This window comes from Xiphias gladius, chromosome 1 (genome assembly GCF_016859285.1).
Source record: "Xiphias gladius isolate SHS-SW01 ecotype Sanya breed wild chromosome 1, ASM1685928v1, whole genome shotgun sequence".
Taxonomy (NCBI): domain Eukaryota; kingdom Metazoa; phylum Chordata; class Actinopteri; order Istiophoriformes; family Xiphiidae; genus Xiphias; species Xiphias gladius.
The window spans coordinates 35,467,634-35,492,170 of NC_053400.1; the positions used below are offsets into that span (position 1 = coordinate 35,467,634).

At 39.4% G+C, this 24,537-nt stretch overlaps 1 protein-coding gene across 1 annotated transcript in view; it reads left to right on the top strand.

The window, feature by feature from the left end:
* The first annotated feature begins 5,463 nt into the window (after positions 1-5,463).
* The window catches only part of vps13c (vacuolar protein sorting 13 homolog C), an 81,015-nt gene continuing 61,941 nt past the window's right edge, over positions 5,464-24,537 (top strand). Inside the window, exons 1-18 of the mRNA XM_040128137.1 lie at positions 5,464-5,682; positions 7,753-7,796; positions 9,319-9,361; positions 12,117-12,212; positions 15,471-15,572; positions 16,448-16,507; positions 17,326-17,400; positions 18,279-18,388; positions 18,608-18,667; positions 18,773-18,832; positions 19,337-19,417; positions 20,470-20,527; positions 21,284-21,411; positions 21,565-21,671; positions 22,924-23,098; positions 23,912-23,974; positions 24,079-24,217; positions 24,308-24,408. Coding sequence (XP_039984071.1) covers positions 5,583-5,682; positions 7,753-7,796; positions 9,319-9,361; positions 12,117-12,212; positions 15,471-15,572; positions 16,448-16,507; positions 17,326-17,400; positions 18,279-18,388; positions 18,608-18,667; positions 18,773-18,832; positions 19,337-19,417; positions 20,470-20,527; positions 21,284-21,411; positions 21,565-21,671; positions 22,924-23,098; positions 23,912-23,974; positions 24,079-24,217; positions 24,308-24,408 — 1,602 coding nt within the window. The 5' untranslated portion in view covers positions 5,464-5,582. The remainder of the gene's footprint in view (positions 5,683-7,752; positions 7,797-9,318; positions 9,362-12,116; positions 12,213-15,470; positions 15,573-16,447; positions 16,508-17,325; positions 17,401-18,278; positions 18,389-18,607; positions 18,668-18,772; positions 18,833-19,336; positions 19,418-20,469; positions 20,528-21,283; positions 21,412-21,564; positions 21,672-22,923; positions 23,099-23,911; positions 23,975-24,078; positions 24,218-24,307; positions 24,409-24,537) is intronic.

Genomic DNA, 24,537 nt, shown 5'->3' on the forward strand with positions numbered 1-24,537 from the left:
TGTTGACCATGTGCATCCTTTTATGGCCACAGTTTACCATCATCTAATGGCTGCTCCATGTCACACAGCAAAAAGTCCTCTCATTGGTTTCATGAACATGACAGTGAGTTCAGTGAACTTAAGTGGCCTCCCCAGTCTCTAGATCTGGATCCAGTAGAACACCTTTGGGATGTGGTAGAACAAGAGATCGGCAGCAGGAATGTGCAGCTGACAAAACTGCAGAAATGATGTGATGCAATCATGTCAACATGGACCAGGATCTCAAATGAAAGTTTACAAAAATTTGTGGAATCCAGGCTATGAAGAGTATGGTGTTCCTAATAAAGTGCTTGGTCAGTGTACATTTAGAGTTACAGACTCTGGTGCCCCCTAGTGGTTTTATGCAAAACACACTGTGGCAGACAGAGAATCACTTGCTTGCTTAGAATTGGTTCTAAAATGTCATGCTTTATAAATCTGTGAATCACTGAGTTGTGTAAACAGCAGCATTCTTTTGGAGGCAGTTTCCTTCAGTTAACACACGGAGGACAAACTGTGGGATGAACAACAGCTGAGTGCCGGCTGACCTCTCTGTTCGGTTATGATGAAGAGTCAAAGACAGCAGTCTTCATCATGTCTGTGTAAACACACTGACTCATCCTCACCATCATCATCAACAGTGATATCAGTCAAAGAATCATCAGCCGCTGCGTTTGCCAAAAGCTGAATTATCATCTGTTCTCTCGCACTTTCAGAAACTCTGAACGAGCAGCCAATAAACAATACACACGCTGCCTGTGTGTGTTTATAGGTGTTTATGCATGAATCTCACACTATCATAGAAACTCCTTGAAAATCCTGTTTTCTAAGAGCAAGTGAAGCAAACAGACAGCGAGGAGACGAGACAGCAACTAAACCATCTGCTTGATGACTGAGGTGAGCTTTATGTCTATTGCACGTTTCATACACAGGAAAGGAAATGTGTTTTACATGAAACAGATTCAAAATAAACTGTAAACATGTTCAAAAAAAGTTTTGTTGTCTGAGGTGCAAAATATGGTGCATTGAGAAAAACCACAGTGAAACAGACTTGGTGAACAAACGATGGCATCATTTCTTGATTATTAAACCAAGTAATTTCTTGAATGTAATGTAAGTTTTCTACATGTGGTTCTGTGGTTAGGGAAGGAAAGTGGTCTTTGACTTTTAAAAAAGCGGGGGGCAAATGAATTCATTGCCAGTATTGTTGTTAGTCAGTAACTCCAGTGAATCAGCAGCAGGTGTCAGTGTCCCTGGATAGACAGTATGCCAGCCCCTGTGGAGTTTATATTGTTCATACATCTGTGCTGCCTGCCAGAGTGAAGCTTTATTCTGCTGTTAATTCCATAACACTTGTCAGGCAGCTTCAGAGAAAGTATTTACGCCGCTTCACTTTATTGAGATTGTGCCCATCACCCAATAACCCAATGACAGAAAAAAAACTCTACTAAATGTTTATTATTTTTATTATTATGTACATGACGCTTAAACATCCAGTGAACAGAGGAAAGCATCACATCTGTGTGGATTGATGAGGAGGCTGGAACCTTCCTCACATTAGCACATGAAACAAACAGAAATGTGAGATTTCCATCATGTTCTCCACATGGTTTTCCATCGTCTGAGCTTTGACTGGAGCTCTTTTAATGACCTCGTCTCACTGTGTCCTCTTCTTCTCTGGTGGTTTAATGACAGCGGCTGGAAAATCAGCTCTACCAGCTGTTTATCAGCTCATATTCACACAGCAGCAGTGGAGGGAAGCAAGAAACAAAAAACAAAAATGAAACATAGTGATGAAACAGTTTATCTATTTTTGCTGTGTTCTGTGTTTTTAAAAAAAGGTACCAAATATGCCTGTTTCTTTGTGTAACTCATTCCACCAGGGACCAGTGTATGCCTGTGATGTGGTTACAGTGAGTAAAGTGTAACAAGACTGAGCTAACAAGCCAATTATCGTATTTAAGTATTAAGTTTTTTTTTCATCGTCCTTGCTAGCTGTGATTTAACCAGCAAACCAAAATCTGGGCCACTCAAGGGCCCAGCGAATGCAGTTAGTTGTTGCAAACATACCTCGGCACCAGCTTGATTTTACAAATTAGTTCACCTTCTTGGTTGAAGAGGGAGTGAGATCAGATCCTGCATGGAATGTTTAAACAAAAGCATGCATACACTTGGTACATGCTGACATGACTTTGAGACCATGATGTACACAAAGGCAACTTGCCTGCCACATTATGTTCTTGTGAGTCATCCTTCTGATTTATTTATTAATGTTATTATTATTATTATTATTATTGTTAGGTTACAGTGTTCCAGCCAGAAGATGGAAGATGATGCAGACAATGTAGCTACAATGTAGCTATCTTCATGGCAGAGCTAAAGGAGATGGGCAGAGCTGAAGCAACACGCAACGATGCACGCATGCAGATGCTCACGGAGCGTGAGAGGAGTCTCTGGAAGAGGCAGGAGAGGATAATTAGGCTAGATCAGGAGAATCAGAGGTCACTCTTTGAGCTAAGTCTTCATATCAGTCTCGACCAGCTCACTCAAGCACTCCAGTGAAACCTGATGAGCACACTACCTACAAGCAGGTACATTATAACTATATGAAAGCCTTTTCACACTAACAGGATTTGTGTCAAATGACAGTTTATGCTGCATTATAGTGCTTGAATAGTACTAATATTGATGTAATAGTAATATTACTTTTTTACTTGCTCATTCTTTTATTGTTTTATAATTGTTCTATTATTGGACACTTGAATACTGGCACAGGCCTTTGTTATATGGAAAAACTACTTGCACACTTTTCTACTTTGTGTTGGACTTATTAGTTTCTATTTTGAATTTTATATATGTTTTATATATTATTTTAAACTGCATGTACCTGAGTAATACTGCAAATGTTTGTTTTCTACCTTGATTGCTAGAATACTTGGTCACTCTTGTTTTATGTTTCTATACTTGAATACTGGCTTAAGCCTTTGTTATAAAGGAAAACCTTTCGAATTTGCACATATGTATTTGTCTTTTTCTATAAATAAATGCAAAACACAAGATAAGGCTGATGACATTTACTAGAGACACACAGCACAACAGTAACAATCATGACTCGAAATGGCCCTCTAATACAGCATCAACACTGTTCACTCTGATAAGATTGCTGTTAGGTTGTCTGTAATAGTGTGGCAGATGAGTATAGTTGGCTAAAATGTCTGGATCAAGAGGTTTGATTACTACAACCTTAAAGTCCTGCGGTATTTAGCCTGTTAATAAAGATAAATTGACCAGATCTAATATTGAAGTATTGGGCCTCCTGGGACTCCACAGATGAATTCAATCATTGTGTGATTTAAACTGAATGCAACCTCCCACAATTCCTCAGGTCTCACACCTATAACTGAACTCTGCCCATTGACCAAACCACCAGCTACCATTGATCACTGTGTGGCCTGTGACCTATGACATCACCAGGTCAACAAAACCCCAGTGCTCCTTTGTCTCGCGCTACTCCTTTCACCCCTGCTGTGGGTGCATTTCTTGCTCTGCTATTCATATTGTGCTCTGCTGTTCATGTTTTGCAGACATGTATATCTAGTTGTCATTCATAATTATCGATGTAATTCATATCTTTTAATCCTATTCACAATTTTGTTGACATTCATAAATATTTTGTTCTTTCACTAAGTATTTGTTCTGCCATTAATCACTCTCATATTTTTTTCTATTACTACTTGTTTCTATATGCTACTTGTGACATGTTGTGTTATCTTGCACTGTAAGTATGTTGCTGCTGTGGCAAAATGATTTCACTCTGGGCTCAATAAAGTACCTACCTAGACTTGAACACACCTCATTCCTACTGCGAGTGAAATGACTTGAATCATTCACTCAGTGAGTGAGTGTATCCCTGCGTGTTTGCTTGCAGCTGACTGACCAGCAACCAGTAATCTCTTCATCAACACAGAAGCCACACATGAATTGGCCTTAAACAAAGAAACACAAACGCGGAGAGGAAACTCAAAGCTCCCTCTTTACACACACCTTTGTTTACCTCTTACACATACCAATGCGGTCCCAACCATCATTTTGAATCAACCATTTCGTTTTTGTCTGTTTTCCTACACACACATACCTGTACACAGTACCATTCGTTAGATTACATGTTCTGTGTTTTCACTTTCATTATCCCTAAAATAAGCGCTTTTGAATATACCTGCTGGTTTATTTACTGTTGTACAAGAGTGAATGTTGCAAACCTCTACTCTGCAGAATTCTAGCTGCTGATAGGGTAATTTTGGTTATAGTTTATAAGGTAATTGTTAATCACAGTTGATATTGATAGTTATTATGTTTTATGAGACTGCATCAGTGATTTAGTTATCCTTTCCCTTTTTAAGGGTGGTGCCCTGAGGTGAATTTAATGTCAATGAAATCCTATTAATTCATGTAATCATTAATTATTTCTGAAAGTCAAAAATTAATAAGCTGTTGCACCTACAAAAATCCCTAAAGAAGTGTTAATTAGAGGTAAAGCATCCTTTATTATAGCAAGGGGCAGGTGGACGATATACAGGGACTAATAGAACTGGGGATTTTTGCGTTTTCTAAGTTGGGTGTGAAAGACTAGGAGAAGGGCTTTCTAATGAAGTATGAATGTGCGCGGGTCTAGGAAAATTGCTGCGACACCATCTCTTCGGACTGTGGAGGAGGGTGTGATTTTTTTTACGCAGTGATTTTCCACTCCAGTTTATTAATCAACCCTAGACCTAAACTTAGTTATATCTAAGTGAGAATTCAGATCATTTTTATGTGAATTCTCAAATTCTTACCACATGTGGAGGGGCGTGAGAATTAATATGAATAGGGGGTGTTGATTCATTCAAAATAACATTCTTCTAATATTCTTCTTGCTGCAACCAGGTTTCAATAATACAGAATAAATCCATGTGATGATCAGTTATTAAATCGATGACTAATAGAAATTTAGATGAGAGGGATATAATATTTAAGGCTCCATTTAATTTTCCCGTTGTTTGGTTCTGTTATAGTAGTTGTATTAATTTTTATTTGTTTTTTTATGAATTACTCCTCTTCTGTTTATTTTTGATTTATTTCATTTAGGTGTTAGGGGGGCAGACACAGTCTCTATGGTGTTTGAGGAGTTTCGGGTGGGTGACACCTTAAGGGAACTGCACAGAAGTGTGTAGGACTGCAACTCTGGGATGTCGCGGCTTTGGCTTTATAGCAAAACTGCACACGATACTACTGAATTGTACTGTGTACTGTTCTGTACTGTACTATAATGTTTACATGCTTCATGTATGCTGTATATGTGTGTGTTTTCTTAATAAAGCAGGTCAGTGTGAAACAGACACACCCTCCATCAGCTGTTTAATAAATGCTCTCTCATACACACTGCTGTCCACGCACAGACAGCACTAATCAAACACAGTCGATCCCAGATAGAGTCGATCCTTAATTTTGTCACAATCTGAACCGGAAATCAGGCGAAGTCTGACTAACGGTGACTCTGCAGCGGGTTCAGCCCGGAGCTTTTAGCCATGGTCTTCGAGTCTCTGGTCAGCGACCTACTCAACAGGTTCATCGGAGACTATGTGGAGAACCTGGACAAATCCCAGCTCAAGATCGGGATCTGGGGAGGTGAGCTCAGACGCTAGCTAGCAGGTACCGCTGTAACAAGCGAAAACATGCTAGAAACCTGATACTTTAAAGTCAATGCTTTCTGTACAAGTATAAACACACAGTAGAACATGTTTAAATATCTACTGCGAAACCACACAGTCTATTCTTAAAGTCGGCAATAAGCTAAACAACAAATCAGCTTTTGTTTCGATGAAATTTTAACTTGAGTCAAAGCTTCGTCTGGTGATCCAGCCCTATCTCCGCCAAAATATAGCGAGACATTAGCGGAAGCGAGCGCTTTGTTGTGGTTTTAAATGTAAAGTTTTGTTGATTAGAGGGGTTGTTGGTTATTTATATGTTAGCCCAAGTGGAAAACGGCTAACAACCATTAGAGACACCACCCAGTGATGCATTTTCATGTGTAACTTCAACCAGCGAACAATTTCACATTAAATTGGCAGCTGTTCGAACGAGGTTTGGCATGATAATCTCAACGTCGCAGAACGTAAGTAGTCGGGCCAGCAGGCGTAAACAACCCCGACCGTCATGTTTAAGATGAAACATGTTGATGGAGAGAATTTAACTTCTGACTAAAAACTCAAACACCACGTTCATCTTCACAGCAACAAATACATACGTGTAAAGATTCAGTCAAACTGATCTGAGACCAGAGCCTGATTTTAAGACACCGTGTATACAGACATTATATACAACTGGAGATAGTTAAGTCAGTTTATTTAAGTTCATATAAATTAATTATCATCATAAAAACACAGCAGCAGTGCACAGTGAAAAAATCAAACCAATTAAAACCAGAGTGAGTAGTTGTGTCCTGTCATGACCATGCATAAAAGACTAAAGAAGAGACAGAGATGGTCTGAACAGTGAGTCCATCAATATTGTCAATCAGTAACCCAATCAGGGACCACCACAGTTTTGGTGTTAAATAATATCATGCACGTTTATGTTAATGACAGGTCATTATTATTGTAAACCTGCACCTGTGTGACAGGTTGGATTCTTCTGTAATGACATCAATGTGTTTCCTCATACCTTTTCACATGTCTGTGTCACACCTGTTGGAGGGAAAATATCAATCAGTTCATACCAGAGACATATGACACCTCATAGCTGCCTCACTAATAATCTGACAGCTCTGAGCTGCTGTGTGTTCAAACAATAACCTGAAGGGGTTAACGTCAGGTGGAAACTGCCAGATCCTGATCAGTTTAACCACTAATCAATAACCCTGTTGATTATTAAATTCAGATAAACTTCAGAATTGATTTCAAACCGAATGAGGACTGTGGACTGTCTCCATCACCATCAGAAACCTTCTGTGCAGATACCTGTTAATGGCCAGTATAAACAGGAGGAAAAAACTGTTGATATTTTCATATGGAAACATGTTCACATAGACACACCATCACTTTACTTTTTCTCATGTTCATATGGACACATGTTCACATGTTCATATGGACACATGTTCACATGTTCATATGGACACATGTTCACATGTTCACATGTTCATATGGTTCATATGGACACATGTTCACAGGTTCATATGGACACATGTTCACGCGTTCATATGGACACATGTTCACACGTTCATATGGACACACGTTCATATGGACACATGTTCATATGTTCATATGGACACATGTTCACACGTTCATATGGACACATGTTCATATGGACACATGTTCACTTGCTCAAATGTTCATTTGTTCATCTACTCATATGTTCACATGAACACATGTTCAACTGCTATATGTTGACATGGACATGTAGTTCGGTCCCTTATCCCCGGCTCAACCAGGACACATGTTAACATGAGCACAAGTTCACGTGTTCACATGTTAATATGAGAACATGTTCACCTGCTCATATGTTCACATGCACACATGTTCACTTGTTCATATGGATACATGTTTAGCTGCTCATATTGTCGCATGTTAACATGTTCACATGGACTCATGTTCACCTGTTCATACGGACATGTGAGAGTTGGTTTAACACAGATATGAAAACATGTGAAACCATCCTTTATTTAAAGAGAGACTTACTATGTTTCTATTTATTCTGCAGGAAATGTTGTACTTGAGAACCTGAAGGTGAAGGAAAATGCTCTGGTAAGTCCTGAAACTGACCATCGCCCACAAAAACCTGCAGTCCCTATTTAACCGAAAGGGTTCACCTCAGTCCTGTTTACCTGAGAGGGTTCACATCAGTCATCTGATTAAAGAGCTGCTGTGAGCTGAGCCAATTCCTGCTCCTTCAGTTTGAACTCAACCTGCAGCTGCTTTAAGATCAGAACCTGTATTGATCAGGACCTGTATTGATCAACCTTCTAAGCATGACAATACAGAAGTGTATAAAGCACCAACGTCAGAGTGTAAAAGTTTTTTTTTGAGTTTGAGACATTTTCATTATTGACTTCCTCTTACCTACATCCAACTCTCAACTGATAACGATTGATCACATGTCTGATCAGAGAAGGTAAAACCAATCAGAGATATAGATCCACCCTACATCTGCCATATTGTACATTGTTGAAAAAACTTTCACTGAACGTTTATTCAGTGGTTTGTTATTCTGCAAGAACATTTGGAATTTTCATTTTGAAAAATGTCATTTTATTTGTGTGAAATCTTTAAATCTGCAGGAAAAATTAAAAATTAAAAATATTTATGTATAAATATAGAAACAGGAATGAAATAACAGGAAATTGTCTGACATGGAAACTAAATTCTGCTGCGAAACATTCTGCTGTTGGAGTACGAGGTTTATCAGATAGATCAGATAATGAGGACAATTTAGCTCCACACTGATGAGCACAGACAGGGAAGATGTTCAGGCAGGGACTTTAATTCGAATCAGTGTCAAATTTATTCTGTTTCTTTTTTTGCAGCTGATAAATGACAAAATGAGAATAAAAGAAAAAGTGGTGCATCATCCAATCATATCTTCAAATAATTGCTTAAAACTGGTCTGTTCTTAACGATACAGCTTCAGCTCATGTATTATTATTATTGTTATTATTATTGTTTATTATTATTGTTATTATCATCATCAGACTGTTTCTGTGCTGCAGTCATGGAAAATCCACTCTGAACAAGATTCACAGACTCCATAGCTTTCTGACATTTAACAGACTTCTAGAGTCAAAACAAGTCTGATAAATAGTTTTTATTCCGAAGTTTGGGATTGAAAATGAATGGTTTTTACATTGATCTTTCACTTCAGTCCAAACTTGTAGCAGTTTGATACACACAAACCTTGATGTTGATGTTATAGTTGTGTTATGATGGTGTTATGGTTGTGTTATGATAATGTGACAGTGTTAGACTGTGTGTTGTTGTTGTGAAGCCTCAGGCCTCTTTGTGGTCACAGATCATCTTTACCATCTGACGTGTCAAACCACTGGAGAAGTCAGACTTTGTGATAATAAGTGCTTGTGACAGAAATCAGAAAATCTGGCACACTGGAGAAACTGACAGAAGAAATTAGAGGAAGGTTGTGATTAATAAATCTTTTAAATGTATAATCGATACTTAAACTAGTTGCTGATTAATATTCTTTCCAATCAGCTAATCGATTAATCAACTAATTATTGGAGCTATAATGATAACAGTTTGTGTATTTGTGTTTCAGAGTGAGTTTGATGTTCCCTTCAAAGTCAAGGCTGGACAGATTGGTGAGTACTGACTGAAGTTTGAGCTCTAAAATACAGTGTACAACAAACCCAAGTTCACCCCATGTCAGTATCACTGATATGTTAATTAATTACAAATACTGTCCATCTAATACAATTTTATTTCTTTTTAGCCAAAGTCCAAGAAGAATGAAGCCAATTAATGTGAAAAAAGCAATGTTGACTTAAACTATAATGAAAGGTCCGTAGTAAGAAACTAACTGTAGCAAAGGTCAGTTCACCCTTCATTAGTGAGATTCCATTCTTTTATTTAAATGTTTCATATGTCCGCCTTTATTTTTGATGACAGATTCGATCCTCCTGTTCATGGATGATACCAGTCTAACACAGTTCTGAGAGAGATGTTCTGCTTCTTCACAGATAATTCTCTTCAGCTGCTTTTTGCTTGAGTGGTTTTGTTGCTCTACCTTCAACTTTAAAGTAATCCAAATGTGTTCTAGCAGTTTCAAGTCAGGGACATATTTGGCCAGCTCATAGTTTTTTCTATAAATGTCATCTCCCCTACACCTTTTGCTCTCATGCAGCTCCATATCAGCACACTCCCACCTCCATGCTCATGGTCAGGACTGTGCAATCACTGTGCAATCACATCAAACATGCTGGACCCCATCTGATCCAAACAAATTTAATTCGGTTTCACCTGACCAAAGAATGTGCTGCCAACATTCATCAGGTTTCTTCTCGTTTTTTTTGGCCGAGTTTAATCTGCAGTTGCTGTTTTGTGAGCAATGGTTTTCTTCTTGGAAACCATCTGTAGAGGTCAGCTTCATGCAGTGTCCTTCTCACTGTCTGATCTTTCACTGAAACACCAGTTTCCACTGATAATCCTTGTGCAAAGTCAGTGATTCTGACTTGGCACACGGATTGTGTTTTTCAGTGGAAGGTTATGTAAATAATGAACGGTGTGTGGCATCATTTTTCAAGGACGGTCACTGTGTCTTCTCTTATTGGTAGTATGGCTCTCCCTGTACCTCTTAACCACTGCTGCAGCTGTGTTTCATATTATGTTCAGTCATCTACTGATGCTCTTGTCAGCTCCATCTTTATGAAGTCTCACAATCTCGTTTCTAATTGTTCAGGGAGTTCCTCACCATGTGGAGCCGTGTTGCATAACACACAATCCAAGCCAACACTGAGGAAGCTGTGGTGTTCATGGATTATTTTATAACCTTGTACATGCAATTAGTCTTGAACGGAAATTACACATTACACATTTACATTACACAGGTGAACTGACTTTTGTTGCATTAAGGTTGTACTTTGGGGTCTGTATTTTCAGCATAGTCAAGCTAACCTGTGTTTTTTAATTATACAAAAAATCAAGTACCCTACACTTCAAGTTAAAAGAACTTACTGTAAAATGGTACAATTTAGAATCATTTAACATTTTAGTGATATTGCACAGGGGTGTATTCAGGTTTGTTGTATATTGTACATGACTGAAAATCAGTCAGAAAATAATGTCATATAATCTAATCATAGAACTGAAATTTTTCAATCAGTAATTTGCTGACATGGTTTAACATTGTTGCTTATGAGCCTCTCGCAGTCTCTGCAGTGCGGCCTATAAAGCTGCTCCTCCTCTTCTCCCTGCATTCAGCATAAACCTTGGGCAGCGCTGTTTCTGAAACATGCTTCTGTCCTGGGACTTTATACCTGGAGTCAACCACTTTCATTAGTTTTAGAAAACCTGGTTTTCCATCATTCTAACCATTCTAACATGTGTTTAACTCTAAGATATGAAATTGCATCTGCTGTGTCTCTTATTCTTTTGGGCTCTTATCATAAAGTCATGTGGAGTAATAAGTGAAGTTTGACAGGAGTGGCTGCTGCTGGGGTTTGAACTAACGCTACCACAGGAGGCTTGTTATTTTTTTTTTTTTACAGTTCTGGGATGAAGAATTTTTTAATTTGATAATGATGTGTTTTATCCTTGAAGTAATTTTTTCTCTGGGACACTGTCATAAAATTACATGCACATAACACACTTGCCTAAATGTCCACAAAACAAGAACACAAAAAAAGACAACCCAAACACAAATTCAATCCAACATGGGACATGATTGTATTAAAAGTTTGGTTTTAACCTACTTTTTTATATCAGGGTGTTTTATTTCTTGGATGGTAAAGTTTCTAATCTTTGAGTGGTTGAAATTAAACATACAAGAATGTTACTGAATAATACTGAATCCAATCCACAGGTATTTCCTAATGCCAGAAAGACAAACAGGTAAAAGATAAGATGGGAACTAGCAACCTACATTCAAATTTCCCGATCGTCATCTTTTCATAAATAAAGTTTATAGGTTTTCCTGCAGTGCTCAGAGTTATCGTAAATTCATAGTCTCTAGAAATCTTAAGGCAAATACATGTATAACCTGCAGACAGGTATAATAAGGATAAGCCTTGCTCAGCTAAAAGAAGTAAAATGTACCCAAAGATGGAAATTACAGACAAAAACCTTTGTTTGTTGATATAGTGAATCCATTTGTCTTTTATGTTGTTTTTGTTCACCCTTTCTAATTATTTTATTTTATTCATTTTTTTATTGTCATGAATCTTTTTTGCTGCTTTTCTTTATCTTTGTATCATATAAAATAAGACAACACAAAGATGTGAAATTAGAGGACACAGCACATCTTCATGTCTAAGTGTATAGAAAACAAAACCACCAAAATCCTGATGAACCAACAGAACCTACCTGACAGTCTAAGCTGATAATCCACCTGTGTTTCAGGGAAGCTGACGTTAAAAATTCCCTGGAAGAACCTTTACAACGATGCCGTGGTTGCCACGTTGGATGGTCTGTACCTGCTGGTCGTTCCTGGAGCCAGTAAGTCACTTTTGAAACCTTCCTGGTTTTGACATCTGTCAGGATTTTGGACCCCAGACAGTACTGACAGTAATACATATGTATTAGTATTCAAACACTACACATACAAAACCTAATGACAGCACTCTGTCTGTGGACACAGTGTCTACATCACCAGATCAGCCAATCACATTTCAGACCACCTGTCTCTGTCAGGAGTCTCCTCTGTCAGGCGACCATGTTCTTAAATAGGGAATGTTTCTCTGTTTTTTCATTACTAAATCAACAAATAATTGATGAGAAAGTTCTGGAGAGTCAACATGGCAGCCCATCAAAAGTGGGCTCAGTCCATCTATCTGTACATCTGCCCATCCGCCCGTCCATCCATCTGCCCATCTGTCCATCCATCCATCCATTTCTGCTGCTTCTCCTTGCCCCATCACCACGACAGCAGGTACTCCCGGGCCCGATGGGAAATGTGGTCTAGTCCAGGGTCTTCCACTTGCATGTACCTGGAATACCTCCACGGGAATAGGATGCAGATACTGTACCACTTCAACTGACTCCTTTCAGCATGAAAGAGCAGTGGTTCTTCTCTGACTACCTCTCTGTCTCGCTCAATCCAGACTCTGACAAGGAAAACCCTTTCAGCTGTCCATGGGGTACTTAATTCTTCCTCTTCCCCAAATCCACAGGACACTTGTAAACTGTATAAGCAAACTCCATTGATCCCTCCAGGATCCCTGCAAGAATAAACAGCTGCTCCACCATTCCAGGATCAGGACAGTGTCCACAACAGCTACAGTCTCCTTTTGGCAGCCTTACGCAAGCTTTCCCAGGGAGGCTGAGCAGTATGAGACCCTGATAGATCAAGCTGATCCTCTGGTCCCACTTTATAAAAATGATCACTGTCCTCTTTGCCACATTAAAACAAATGTTAAACATGACAGCCCAACAATGTCCAGAGTCTTCTCCTTATTGAGGTTTTGCTCCAGTGACCACAGAAGCTGCAGTTCTTCTGACCTACAGATACCCGTCTTTTGCTTCAGGACTCTGCTGGACCAACCAAACCTGCAAGGACTCCTTCTCCGGTTGTTCTCTGTTGCTGCCGCAACTGGCACAACTCTAAGCAGCCTCCTCCTCAATGGAGGCTTTGACCATGAAGCATTCAGAATTCATGTCTTCAGAACTCTGAAGAATAGGAGTTGAAGACCTTGTGAAGAGGGGTCTCACCCTCACCACTTGTTTGGTTTTATCAGGTCTTCCTGGCTGCCTAGCCCTGGACTCCAAGAAGGATGGGTACTGGTGTTATCGCTCCATTTCCTGCACTAGCTCCAGCTCCTTCACCATCAAAGCAGTGATGTTTCATGTCCCCTCATCTGTGTCCAGTCCTGACTTTTGGGACCCTATCAGGAGCTGTTTCCTGTGATAACAGCTCCCAGGGTCATGTGGCTATCAAACACAGACCATTCATCAGCTTTTAGATATATTTTGCATTTGACCAGGTATTTACCTCAGGTTAGACGTGTTGCCCTGGCTAGTTCTGCATTCCGCATCTCAAATATTGTAGCGAGCATTGTCTGCGTTGATTTTTGAAAAGTGTAACCGCACTTGCGACCACTTTGGGCGGTTTGCCATTGCCCTGACTCACTGTGCCTTGAACAAGCTGCAGGGGTGATGTAGTCACGTTAGTGTCACTTCCTCTCTTTCTCTCTCTAAATAAATAAATAAAATAAATAAATAAATTTGGCACTGCTTGATTTAACGTGAATTGGTACTTGGTAGTATCGACATAATTCAGTCTGTACCCTCGGTAGTACCGATGTAATGGTACCAAACAGTAATGAACAAAACTACCAACTACAGAACTGAAGGTTTTTCTTAATAGTAACCTAATGCTTAAACGTTCATCAAATTCTCACTGGTTACAGAAATATTCAAAATAAGTGAGTCTGAATTTGCAGGTGCTGATTGGCTGGTCTGGTCTGGAGGCAGAGCTTGTGCTTATTGTCGGACATGTAAAGTTGACAGTGTATTATTTATGATGGAGTTTGTGTTCTCAGCTGTTCTGTGTGTGTTCCAGCTGGATCTCAGCTTAAAACATGTCCATATAACGGTAAGCTTCGGAGGCTCGCAGGTGGTGGTTCACGCTCAGGTGTGATCTAGTCTCTGTGCTTCCTGTTGGGGCTGCACGACGTTCACAAAGTATAATAAGTAACCATATGTAATTTTGCTGTCACCTGATTAAAAATGACCTAACTCCTTCACAATAAAAGCTTCCTTTGCTGTTTGACTCCTGCAGCAGGAGAGCTTTTACTCTGAAGCAGCTTCATCCATGTGCTGAGTTGCACCAAATGCTAACTGTTAGCACATTAAGATTTTGGTCTAAAACCAAATATTTTTCTGCATTTCACTTTAGAAGAGGAACTTTCTCTTACAAAGAGACAGCAGAGTAATCAGCTTAGTGATTACTGTTGTCACAACCTAATACAGTGTAGGAACTGAGTAAATGAAAAGTAAAGCCATGTTGTGCAGCCCTGCGTTGCCTGTCTCTCACTCTGTTCAAGCTTTTTTACTTCAGAGCTGAGGTTGTTTTATGAAGTTAGATTTCTAATCTAGGATTTTCTTCTGAAATTTGTAGTCCACTGGTTTCTACACACTGAATCTGGGAGGTTCTGGGAAGTTTTACTGGTATCTGGTACTGGTAACAGTTTTCATTTGATAGAATGCTAACATGCCAAACTTTATCAGGGTGGAGGCTCTCTAACAACGAGCTTGGAACAAACTACTAGTGTCGGTATCAGGGTGGACTGTGGATTGAAGTCATCTGATTTGAATTAGAATGAGGAGATGTCCTCTCGAAGCCCAAAGATTAAAAACTCTGATATTCAAAAATCTGTTGGTCTTGACTTAGGATATAATGTTTCCTATGAAGCCAGCTGAGCGAAGACAAACTACAGAAACCTTCAGTCGGCAGCAGGAGACAGTTTGATTTTGACAGGATTTCTTTGGTGGTTTCCCTTTAACACAGATCAGATCACCTGAAAAAATTAAAGATCCCTGTGAAGATGTGGACCTTAAGTACCTCTATGCGGGCTTTTTAATTAGCAGGTCCTCATTTTATGCAGTTGACGTCCTGCTAATGGTGTCACACTTTTCCATTGATCAACAGGTGGAGGTAATGTTCCAAGATGTGAATAATGTAGAATTTCAAATACATTCAAATCATCTTTATAAATGTTTGCTTGACTTTTATGTTTGATTTTATTTTTCTCTTAGCGATAAAGTATGATGCAGCGAAGGAGGAGCATTACCAGCAGGAGGCGAAGCAGAGAGAGCTGCATCGCATTGAGGAGGCGTTACAGATGGCTGCACGCAGAGGTGAGACAGGCCAACCTACGACCTCTGACTGACCTCTGACCTCTGACTGACCCTGTAACACCTGAGGACTCACCTGGTGGTTTGTGTTTCCTGCTTCCTCTTCATTCTCTGCTGCTCTTTGATCAACTTTGTGTTCCTGCACTAAGACAAACTGAAAGACAGCATATACACAACAGTACAAGACGAGTCAGTCACACAAAGTCTCCATCACACACACAGAAACGCTAATTATTAAAAACAGGAGCCAGTTTCTCTACCTTAAGTTTGTACTGCAGTTAATTCCAGTAGTGAAGTCTTACTGGAAACCAGTCTGACCCAGTTCCGTTTTAAAGCTAACCTGTGATGCATAACTTTGATATTAAATATCTCAGTTACATCAATATAAAGACCTTGCATATGAACAGAAAGTAATCACTGTAGTGGTGGTACTGGAGGTAGATCAGTGTTCTCTTGCCCACACAGATCATTCAGTGGGTGAACTGATCAGAAATCAGATTAATGTCTTTGTATTTGATCATACGTGCAGAGCTGTCTGGAGTGGACTGAGGAGACCGATCATGGATGGATTCAGAAAGTCAGATTCGCTGTTACTGACACAGTTACACTGCGGGTGGATTACAGATGTTTATTTCATTTACAAATTTTTAACATCCTGACAAAATGGGTCTCAAACCTCCTCCAAAGGTGGTTTGATTTTGGTCAGTTTTGAATCATTCTTGGCTGTTTTACACTGAGCTTTTTACAGATCTGTTAGAGATCTGATCTACACAGACTCATGAAGTGAGTCAGAGTAAAGTTGTCTTGACAGATGAATGGATGAATAGATGAATGTATTAACTTATTCTCTTTACTGTTTATGCTGCATTTGCTGTCAGCGTCTCAGACTGGAGATCTGCTGTTCAGTCTGGAGAGTGTTGTATACAAGGAGGCTCACAGTGGTAACACACACACACACACACACACACACACACACACACACACACACACACACACACACACACACACACACACTATAAAACGGACACCAAAACACACACACACACACACACACACACACACACACACACACACACACACACATACACACACACAATAACACAGACACATACACTGTAATGCACTTTAACAGACACACACACACACACACACACACACACGGTTTTTAAAACTGTTTGAAAACTTAAATCCTTCAAGTTTCTACTTTTACCCAAGATTACTTCCCAAAGCTCTACGACAGCCTTTACAGCTTTTATAAAATTCATGTCTCCATTCATACAGAGCTCCAGGTGATTATATAAATCTGCATATTTTAGTTCATGTGATCAATATTAAATCAGTAAGAGATGTGGATCATAGAAATGATCATTTCTTTGAGTTACCGGACCTTTAAACTGCTAATTAGTTGTGTGACATCATGTTATAAACACGTGTTTTTCAATCCGTCAGCAGTTTGTCTCTGAGCTGCATTTACTATAAATAACAGTAAAGTCTCAGCACTGCTAGGCCTTTGTCATGGTGGAGATTTTTGACTCTGCTCTGTGACTGGCTGTTCTCCTCTCACCTCCACCTGCCTCATCACACACTGTAATACCAGTTAGTTTGATTAGCTCCTCACTCAGACACTGAAATCCCCTGAATATTCAAACCTCAGGTGATGAATATATGTGTGTTGCTGCTTCCTGCTTTGTCTCTCTGTGTGTTTTTCGGGCTCTTCTGTCACTAACTGCCGTCTCTCTGTGTAACGCTGCCAAAGTCCCAAAAGGACTTAAAAAACATAAAAAGCACAAAAAAGGCTTGAAGAAGCTGAAACGACATGACAACAAAGCAGGTGAGTTTTACATGTTTCACTGTGTGGATCAAGTGATGGAACCTGTTTCAGTCAGACATTGATGCTGACACTGAAAGATTCTGACAGGACAATTAAACAATAAAGTAAAGTTCAGACTGAATATTTGGCATTTTTAGAGTCTATTGTTACAAACAGCTGGTTATGCTGGTTGGCAAATCAAGTCATTAAACTTTAGGATTTATTACTAGATGCCCTGAAAATTGTACAGAGTGAAGTTCTGCCATGGAATTGGTGCTTCAGTGATTCTGAAATCCAGGCTACACCTCTGATTTCATCCTCACTGACTTCATCGCCTCTGAAATTGACTTTATGCTCACTCTGAATACATTAAGGCCTTTGAAACAGTTCCCTTTCTGATGAAAAGTCATTAAAGTTTAGGAAGTAGACATGAAGCCTGAAATCTGAATAGAAGAAATGAAAAAGTTCTTCTGAACAAAGAATCATAAAACAGATTTCATGTTTTATTTTTTACAAAACAAACCCAGACTTCTCACTCTTTTCTGGCCGTCTTTAGGTCTCATAGTCATCCAGACTGCAGACAACACATTTCCACCAGGAAAAGAAAAATAATAGAAAAAAAATTAGGATAATAAAAATAGGGTAAAATTATGCGACACTCATCGTTGAAGTTGGACTTGGACACTTTTGTCTTAAATTTAAATCTGACTCGGTGTAGTATCTCAAATTTATGATGTCTAAAAGTTTTGACGTCGTATTTCAACTTTTTCACAGAAACATTGAGTTCGTCTCTGACAGGTTTGACATCATGGCTTCAGGCTTCTCTTCGGATCCAGATCTGAGTCCTGGTCTCAGGTCTCATAGACTTGTCTCTCTTCATAGTTTTCTATTTATTTCAGAGAAACCTCAGGATGAGAAGAAAGACACGTTTGTGGAGAAGTTGGCCACCCAGGTGATCAAAAACCTGCAGGTGAAGATCAGCAGCATCCACCTGCGCTATGAGGATGATGTGAGTACTGATCCAGGTTCTGGTTCAGATCCAGTTGATAAGACCTCCAGGCAGTCTGTCAGTCAGGTCTACAGTGGTCATAATAAAATCACACCTGTTTATTCTGTCAGTGTCGTGACAGAAAGGTGAGGTATATCTCACCTACTCAGACCTGCAGAAAGTTTCACATGAAGAAAAAGTCCCACCTGTCAGCTTCACATACGACTGATTGTGTTTCAGCTATCGGACCCACAGCGACCCCTGTCTATGGGAGTAACACTGTCAGAGCTCAGCCTGCAGGTAACACACACACACACACACACACACACACACACACACACACACACACACACACTACCTGTGACAGGTGTTGTTGACCTTTAATTGTGTTGTTTTGTTATTCAGACAACTGATGAGAACTGGAAGTCGTGTATCCTGAACGAAGCAGCAAAGATCATCTATAAGGTGACAGATGCTCTGCTCGCTCTGAAACTGAAACTATATTCACCTGAACTTCAGTCACCTGAAGTAGTTAATGTAATGTCGTAATGTAAATTCTTCAATAGTGTGTAAAGGATAAAAAACTGGTTTGTGAGGAAACAGAAGTAGCATCTCCACTACATTTAAAATCAGAAAGTCGGGGAGAAATCTGATCACTGATCTGCTGTAAACACATTTATAGTTGCCTGGTTATTACAGGGCAGGTAAAGGTGTCTGATTACCTGTGTTATTTGGTTTCTTATGTGCAGGTAAATGAACTTAGTGATAAAATGAAAGACAGAGGAACATGCTCACTGAAAGGAATTCTCTGTAAATATCAGATGAAAGTGTTTTTCTGTAGCCTCTCTTCACATTTTGCTCAATGTTTGTATCACAGTCTTCTGTAATCTGATTGGTTCATATCAGAGTCAGTGTAATGGAGTCACATAGACACAGTCAGCCTTTGTAACTGTTACTTCATCATTTCAGCTCGGTCGTCTTGAGTGTCTCTGCGCCTATTGGAACGTCAACAGCCCCATCTTCTACAAAGGATCATGGGAGGACATTGTGGTGAGTTGATGCTGTTTGTTGGAACTTTGCTGACACATTAGTTTGTTTTTCTCTGAAAACAAGCAAAAAATAGAAAAGTGCTGAAAAACGAACAAATGAATTAAATAACTTTTATTTTCTTATCATACCAAAGCTCATAAAGAATTGAGTCACATTAGTTTATTCATCTGTGAAGCTGCTAAACACCAATTTCTGATGATGAAAGACATGAAATACCTGACGAGTCAAGGTGACATTAGATATATGCTATTAATAAATAATATAAGCTGATATTAAAAAGCTGATAATAAAATAATGGCCGGGGGTCTGCCAGCAAATAAGACAAATAAAGTCTTGGTAAAAAACAGTGAGGGAAATTGACCTGCAGTCCTGTCAGACTCACCATCTGCTCACAACACTGTCTCTTTTTTACAGAAATCATCTTTTTATACTCTTCATTAATTTCTGTTCTTTCTTGTCTTGTTCTACTCCGGATCAATGTAAATCAATCGATCAATGTCAATAAAATTCAGCATTTTCTTTTTTCACATTAAAAGCCCACCTGTAAAGGCAAAGCTGCAGGATGTTAACGGGAAGATTCTGGAGGAAGTGTTTCATTTATGGTAACTTAACATGGTTTGGGGGAAGGAAAACACCTGACACGAATCTTGTGATGAATTATACTGAATTTTTCAGAAGAAGTAAACATGGAGGAAGTGTCCAGTTTGTATTAACTGGGGAAAATCAAAATGCAGGTCTGTCTCTAATATAAGCCCGTCCAAAATAAAACCTTGGTTCTCTCTGACACTGAGGTAAATAAAGGCCCCAGACACTATATGCGAGTTTACGGTACGTGTGTATATTCATGTATGGTGTTTATCTCAGAACCACAATCCGTCTTAAGTTTGACAAACAAGCACAAGCTGGAAATTCAGAGTTCCTGAATTTGACTTCATGACGTAAAACCCTGACACTCACAGTGACAGAAAACACACAGGTTCGATTCATGTCCATTCAGTCGATGTGTTGATATGAGAAAATGCTGTTGTTTCCTCCTCGTCTTCCTCCTGCAGGACCAGTTGAGGAGTGGGATCAGCAGTAAAGACCAGCAGCTGCCTGACTATCAGCACAGTGAGTTTCTGAACCCTTTACTCTGCTGATAATCACCTCTTTATCTCTGATATCCTCTTCATCATATATCCACACTGAACGTGCAGAAGATTCAGATGTAAAGACTGTAAACATGAAAACTGTGATCTGACAATAACAGAAACATATCACTATATGTTACATTATTTTAATTTTTTTATTAATGTCGCCTGCCTGTATGTTTTCACAGCTTTGTTTCAGCTGTTTTGTTGCTGAAACATTAACATCTTCATTAATTCTCAGAGGACAGTAGATGAATTTCGCTCTTAAATCTGTTTCTGTTTTCCTTCTAAAAATAACTGTTATTGAATGTAACTTAACAGACAAAACATTAGTGAAATACAAGATGCCGTTTATTAGTCCAACATGTCAAATGGATGAATTAACTAATAAGGAAGAGATATGATTGGCTGGTAGAGGAAAATGGTTCACCAATCAATAGCTATAATGAGGGGTTCAGATTACTGGATACTTTACACTGAAGCAGTGATTTGTTCAGTCTTTCACATTATGTTTTAGATTAAAATTAATAAACTAAGAGTTTAGACTTCAAATAATCTTCAGCTGACAAATATTAAACTTTTACATTTCTACAATTTTTTTGTAAGTGACAAAAATTCATCTGCTGCAATAAATAAAATATGAGCTGGGTGGTTTATCAATGTTTACACATTCTGTTCTCTGATTGGTTTGTTTTGTTTGTTTTGTTTGTTTGTTTGTTTGTTTGTTTGTTTGTAGTTTTCAGGCCGATCTTTGCCTCGGCTAAAATGTGCATCAACCCAAATGCTGATCTGGAACTGAAAACTCCAAAAGCAAACCTTCACCTGGAGGTTCAGAACATCGCCTTAGAGATGACCAAACCACAGGTAAGATGTGACACAGTCAGGTGAGATGAGGCTGTTTCAGCCCTGTATGTAGCCACAGTTATGTGTTTTAAAACAGCACTCCTGATGTCATATCCTTAGCACTGTGCTAGTTTTCTTGATGTTTCCTGGTCCTCTGTGTGTCATCCTCTGCAGTACCTGACCATGGTGGAGATGCTGGAGTCCATCGACTGTATGGTGAAGAATGCCCCCTACAGAAAGTTCAGGCCTGATGTCCCTGTTCACAGGAATACCAAACTCTGGTCAGTTTACCAAAAGTCCTCATACTGAGAGGAAACTGTGGAGTGAAACTGTTTTAAACAAGTGTACTTTAAAACAGTCTGACGTCCTGTTAGCGACCCCCACAGGCTGCAGTGTTTATTACCGCCTCAACAGGAACAGATGTGATGGTCTGTTGATTCCTAGACTCTCAACAGGAGTTAACATGAAAAGGTTCTCAGATTGGTGCTAGAGAAATGATCACGGAGGCATTAAAGTCTAAGGAGGACAGAAATCCTGGCAGTACTAAAGTGTGACTCTTTAACTGAATATTAAACTTGGACAAAAACTAACCTTTCAGTGTGAAATTGAGCTACTTTGTTTTAAACAATTTGTTTAGTGCCACCTGAAGGAAAATACAGAAAAACTTAATAAAACTGATTTAAATAGCAAAGTTTTAACCAAAAAAATCAGTTGAAAGTCCTAATTCTCTGGTAAAACCCCAAACAAAAATTGAGGTGCAGACATGTAATCTGGGTAAGATTTGTATCAGATGTCTATGAAGATTCTCAATCATCCAGGTCATGGTATTCTGTAAGGGCTATGTGAAGGCAACTGTACTTGCTTGAAGTTCTTGAGGACGTTTCGCCTCTCATCCAAAAGGCTTCTTTGGTTCTACCTGATTAGTGGGGAGTTCCAGGTATATATTCTCTGGTGAGACCAGCAACACTTGAGAGTCGTTGAGGTCACATAAGTCGTTGACCCACCCTGCCATCATGTGATTCTTTGATCAACAACTCACATGTTGACCACGGGGGTCAAGGACTCATTCATATCAGATCCAATTTAGAATTCAGGAAACACACAAAAGTTTGACTCCAAACCCTAAAATTTGGGTGGATTCATCTTCAAGCCTGAAGATTTTACAAAATCGAACCCAAATTTGTGTGAAAACCTGAAAGTGTGGGTATGATGTGACCTGAATTCGACCTGAAGGAGGCACTAGAGGAAAGGGCTCATTAGTTCATTAAAATCTAAAGGATTAATCCATTGGGGGGCAGGAATGAGATCAGGACATTTACTGACAAACTACCTGCTATTTGACATTTGTTACTAAAAAATGGAAGATTTTGCCAGAGGGAGGTACCGAAAACTGTGGAGTGCTTCACAGGACTTGTGTTTGGTGGCTCATGGGGACTATGGGGATATAGGCAAAACCACTTGTTTCAGGGACTGACAGGCTGTATTTGATTGCTGACAGTTTCGGAGCCTGTTGGTTTTCTGTGCCTCTGACAGGTGGAGGTACAGCTTCAACAGCATCATGGAGGTCCACATCCGGCGCGACAGTCACATGTGGTCCTGGTCCAACATCAAACAGCACAGAGAGAACCTGAAGGCCTACAAGACTGCCTACAAGACCAAACTGCTGAGCCAGAGCAAGTTGAGCCAGGTCATGGACCAACACATTCAGGTATTGCTGACTGACTGAAAGGGCCTGAATGTACTCTACATATCGACACCAGCAATATAAATGACAACATGGGGTGTAGTCTGCGTAAAAGCCTTAATTAACCGTGTAGCTGATGAGTCTGAATCCACAAGTCTGCAGGTTACACTCACATCGTATAAATAATTTTCAGGTCAAGCTTTCTAGAATGCAACAACACTGATCTGAAATAGCTCAAATGTTGTGATAGTCAGAGCTGTAGCTTTCAGGAGTTTGGTCTCCTTCAGTATCTCCACCCATCAACCAAATCATTTTGAAGTGTTAATAGTTAAAATAGTTAAAATACAAGTGTTTGGATCAGAACTGAAAAGAGTTATTAATTAATCATTTAGTTGATTTTGAAACTTTTATTTGAATTTAGATAATCAATTAGTCCTTTAGTACATTTTCCAAGCTCTAATGTCAAGTATTCTCTGGTTCCACCTTCATCAGTGTGAATATGTTCTAGTTTTCTTTGTCCTCTATAAACTAAATTTCTTTCTGTTTTGGACTGTTGGTTGATAAAACAAGACATTTGACATGTCAGCTTGGACTCTGAGAAACTGTAACATTGAAAAAATTTTCTGAAATTTTGTGTATGTAAATAATTGTATGTTGCAGCTTTGATTCTGAATGTTTAAAATGAAAATACGACCCAGGCGGGCACTGACAGCAGCATTTTACAACACTGACCTCAGCTCAGAGTCACAACTCAGTTTGTAAATTTTTAGGAATTGTTTTGTATTCCGGTTTGACCTGGTGACTGATGAAAGATTCTTGGATGTCTGTTTTCTCCAGGATCTGGAGAAAATTCTGGATGTATTCAACATCACATTAGCCCGACAGCAGGCCCAGATGGAGGTAAACATGATGAAACTGGTGTGAGATACTCAGACTGAGACCTGAGTCTTGCTTAACTGCAGAGCATTTTAACAAGTGACCTTCTGCTCCTCTTCCTTGTCCAGGTGATCAGATCAGGACAGAAAATGATGGGGAAGAAGGTGGCGGGGGGCCAGAAGCAGGGAGGAGGAGGAGGTTTCTTCAGCAGCTTATTTGGGAGGAAGACTAAGAAGGAGGAGCATGAGGAGAGCAAGGAGACAGAAAGTAAGTGCCTCTGTTAGGATTCATCTGAAAGCTGTTGTGAAGATTCATCACTTAATGACTAAAACTAAATCCATCTCCTGTGGTGTTCAGGTTCGGGGCTGGATGAACTCATGACAGCTGAGGAGAAGGAAAAACTCTACACTGCCATCGGCTACAGTGGCAGCTCTCATAATCTGAATTTACCCAAACAGGTAGACACAACTGCTGCTTTCATCTTCGTGGCCTCCACAGGATGAAGTTTGGTAATGTTCTGACACATCCTCTAGTGTCACCATCAGAGCAAACTTGAAATTTTCACACAGGAAATTTAAGAATTTAAT